Source organism: Parus major, chromosome 28 (genome assembly GCF_001522545.3).
Source record: "Parus major isolate Abel chromosome 28, Parus_major1.1, whole genome shotgun sequence".
In the NCBI taxonomy this organism is placed as follows: Eukaryota; Metazoa; Chordata; class Aves; order Passeriformes; family Paridae; genus Parus; species Parus major.
This window is the reverse complement of record NC_031797.1, coordinates 3,625,816-3,628,965: the sequence shown is the minus strand read 5'-3', so window position 1 is coordinate 3,628,965 and position 3,150 is coordinate 3,625,816. Positions and strand designations below refer to the sequence as shown.

The 3,150-nt window shown below is 72.8% G+C and overlaps 1 protein-coding gene across 2 annotated transcripts in view; it reads right to left on the bottom strand.

Annotated features, from left to right (window-relative positions):
* LOC107215510 (cocaine- and amphetamine-regulated transcript protein-like) overlaps nucleotides 1–2,420 on the bottom strand; it is a 3,278-nt gene extending 858 nt beyond the window's left edge. Inside the window, exon 1 of one of the 2 annotated variants that reach the window (XM_015651726.3) lies at nucleotides 626–2,420. In XM_015651726.3, the coding sequence (XP_015507212.1) occupies nucleotides 626–757 (132 nt within the window). In that variant the 5' untranslated portion in view covers nucleotides 758–2,420. The other variant, XM_033520149.1, reaches the window with a different exon arrangement.
* Nucleotides 2,421–3,150: the final 730 nt, after the last annotated feature.

The window sequence follows — 3,150 nt, the reverse complement described above, 5'->3', positions numbered from 1 at the left end:
CAGGGTCACCCCGAATTCCTGGGACACCCCGGGGCTCCGCAGGGTCACCCCGAATTCCTGGGACACCCCGGGGCTCCGCAGGGTCACCCCTGGTTCCCCGGCACATCCCGAAGCTCTGGATCTGTCATCCCGAGTCCCCCGGGATCTCTGGATTTGTCACCCCGGGTCCCCCGGGATCTCTGGATTTGTCACCCCGCGTCCCCCACGCTCCTGTCCCGTCCCCACCCCGTGTCCGGCTCATCCAGGTCAGGAATCAGGGCTGGGGCAGGATCGGGGGGGTTCAGGGTCTGTCCTTCGGCTGCCTCCCACCCCCACGTCCCCTCTCCGGTCCCCACCACCCTCCTGCAGCTGAGCCAGAGCTCAGGATGGAACCGGGAAGGAGAAAACCACCAAAACTCCCCAAACCGGCGATAGCCGCGTGCTGCGGGATGTCCCCGGTGTTCCGAGGACCCCGGGACAGCAGCACAAAACCAGCGGAGGGGTCTCGGTTTCCCCTCCCCAATTCCCCCAGGACCGCCCAGGACCGGTCCCGAACCGGGATGGGAGGAGCAGGAACATCCCAAAATGCCCCAAAAACGCTCGGGGGGTGCTGGGGACCCCCTTTCCCCCTCCCCCAGCCCCTTACCAGCTCCGTCTCCTCCCGGCTGTGCCCGGGCGGGCTCAGGGCGGGCCGGAGCTCCGGTACCGGTTCGGGGGTGCCGAGCAGGATGAGGCCGGAGCCCAGCAGGCAGAGCAGGCAGAGCCGAGCGTTTTCCATGTTCCCGGTGCCGGCTGCGCCCCTGGATGCTCCGGGATGTGCCGGGCTCCGCTTTATACCCCCGCAAACAGCCGGTGACGCAGACGGGGCGCCCAAAACCCGGCACCGTCACCGGGCTGAGGGGGGACACAGCGCCCCTGGGGACACCGGGGCCACCAGCCAGGGCCGGGGACGGACGTCAGCAGCGGGGACCCCCGGGTGACCCCCGCAGGCCGCAGCCGCTGCCAATTCCCTGAGCAAACACCGGGATCGGGCCGGTGTTAACCCTAATCCCCAGCCCGGAGCGGCCACCGGACACGGCACAGACCGGGCGGGCACGAGAGGGGGACAAACGGCGTTATCGGGAAGGGGGGGACAGACAGGGGGACAGACGGGGACAGACAGGGGGACAGACGGGGACAGACAGGGGGACACCGGGGGCTGCAGCTCTGCTGTCCCACAGCCCTTCCAGGCTCTCCGGTGTCCCCACCGGGGTCTCCGCTCCCGCTCCATCCCTGCCCGGTCCCTTTATGCCCCCAAACCCAGCAGGACCCCCACAGACACCGCCCCCCGTTCCCCTCTGTCCCCAGGGAACCCCTCAGACCCCCGTCACCCCCGGGGGGTCTCCCCCGTCCCGCCGCCACTCCAGGTCCTGAATCAGCATCTTCCTCCTCCCCCTCCTCCTCCTCGCTGGGCTTTGGGGATCCGCGGGGAGACCCCCGCAGAAACCGGGACGGGACCGAGCCGCGGGCACCACCGGACACCGGCAGGACCCAAGCGTGGAGAACCCCGACAGCCGCCGATCCGGTCACCCCAAAACGGGTCCGGTCCCGGCTCCCAAGCCTGGTCCGGTCGCCCGGGGCCCCGGTCCAGCTCAGTCCCGGTTAACCCCGCCTGGCCCCAGCCCAGTCCGGTCCCGGTCTGGTGGCTTCCAGACCCAGTCCGGTAGCCCCTGACGCCGCTCCAGCTCGGTTTCGGCTGCCCCCACTCGGTCCGGTCCCGGTTCGGTTGCCCCCAGCCCAGGTCGGGGCCGGTTTGGTGACCCCCAGCCCGCCCCACTCGGGTCCCAGCCCGGTTTGGTGGCCCCCGGCCCCATTCCAGCTCGGTCCCGGTCCCGGTCCCGGTCCCGGTCCCGGTCCCGGTCCCGGTTTGGGGAAGCCGCTCCCGCCCCGCCCACACCCCGAGGCTCCGCCCACACGGCCGCGGAGCCTTCTGGGTAATGCAGTCCCCGTTTACCGGAGCTGGACGCGCGGGGCGCTCCGGGACTACATTTCCCATAAGGCCTTGCTGCGGAGCAACGAGAGGGCGAAGCCAGCGCCGCCTGCTGGCCCGGAGGACTCCGAGCGGGAGCGCGGCCGTGCTCGGGCACCGGGCCGGGGGACACGGGGGGCGCTCAGCGGGGACAGCGAGAGGGGACCGGGGGCAGCGGGGACGCGCACGGAGGCGCCAGCACCGCCGTGGGCGGGTGGCAGCGTGGGAAATACGGCTCAGGAGGACGAGACCGAGGGAAACTGAGGCACGGCTCGGGCACCTCCCGTGACCGCACGACCCCGGCGGTTCGCGCACCGGTCCGGTGCAGCTGCGGGACTGGGGGACGCGGTGAAGCGACCCCGGTGTGCCAAGGACAAGCGCAGGCGGCGGGAGCGCGTCCCCGGCGGGCCCGGGCCGTGTTCCCGGCAGGTGGCGGCCGCCGCCCGCCCGCCGCACGGAGCTCCCCGCGTGTCCCCGTTTCCCCCGGCTCGGAGCGCACCGACCACCCCCGCCCCCGGCTGCAGGTCCCGCTGCACGGACAGAGCCGCCCCCGCGGCCCGGTGCGTGAATTGCCGTCCCCCGGTGCCGCCCCCGCTCCACCGACAGAGCCTCGCTGCAGCCCCCGGTGTGCGGAGCGTCCCGCGGCCCACGAACCGACCCCCGCTGCCTTCCCCGAGAGCCGGACCGACCCCACTGGGCAGCCCCCGGTGCACGGACCGACCCCTCGGTGCACGCACAGACCCCCGGTGCAGCCCCCGGTGCACGGACCGACCCCCCGGTACCGCTCCCGGTGAACGAAACGACCCCCCTGTGCAGACCCCGGTGCACGGACCGATCCCCCGGTACCGCTCCCACTTCACGCACAAAAACCCCGGTGCAGCCCCGGTCCCAGGGCCCGACCCCCCTGTGCACCGAGCGATCCCCGGTGCAAGAACCGACCCTCGGAGCAGACCCCCGTCCCACGGACCGACCCCTCTGTGCAGCCCCCTTGTCCCACGGACCGACCCCCGGATCAACCCCCGGTGCACAGAGCGACCCCCCCGGTGCAGCCCCCGGTCCCACACATCACCCCCGGTGCACCGAGCGACCCCCGGAGAGACCCCCGGGGCAGCCGCCGATGCAAGAAACGACCCCCGGGGCGGGCCCCGGTCCCACGGACGGAC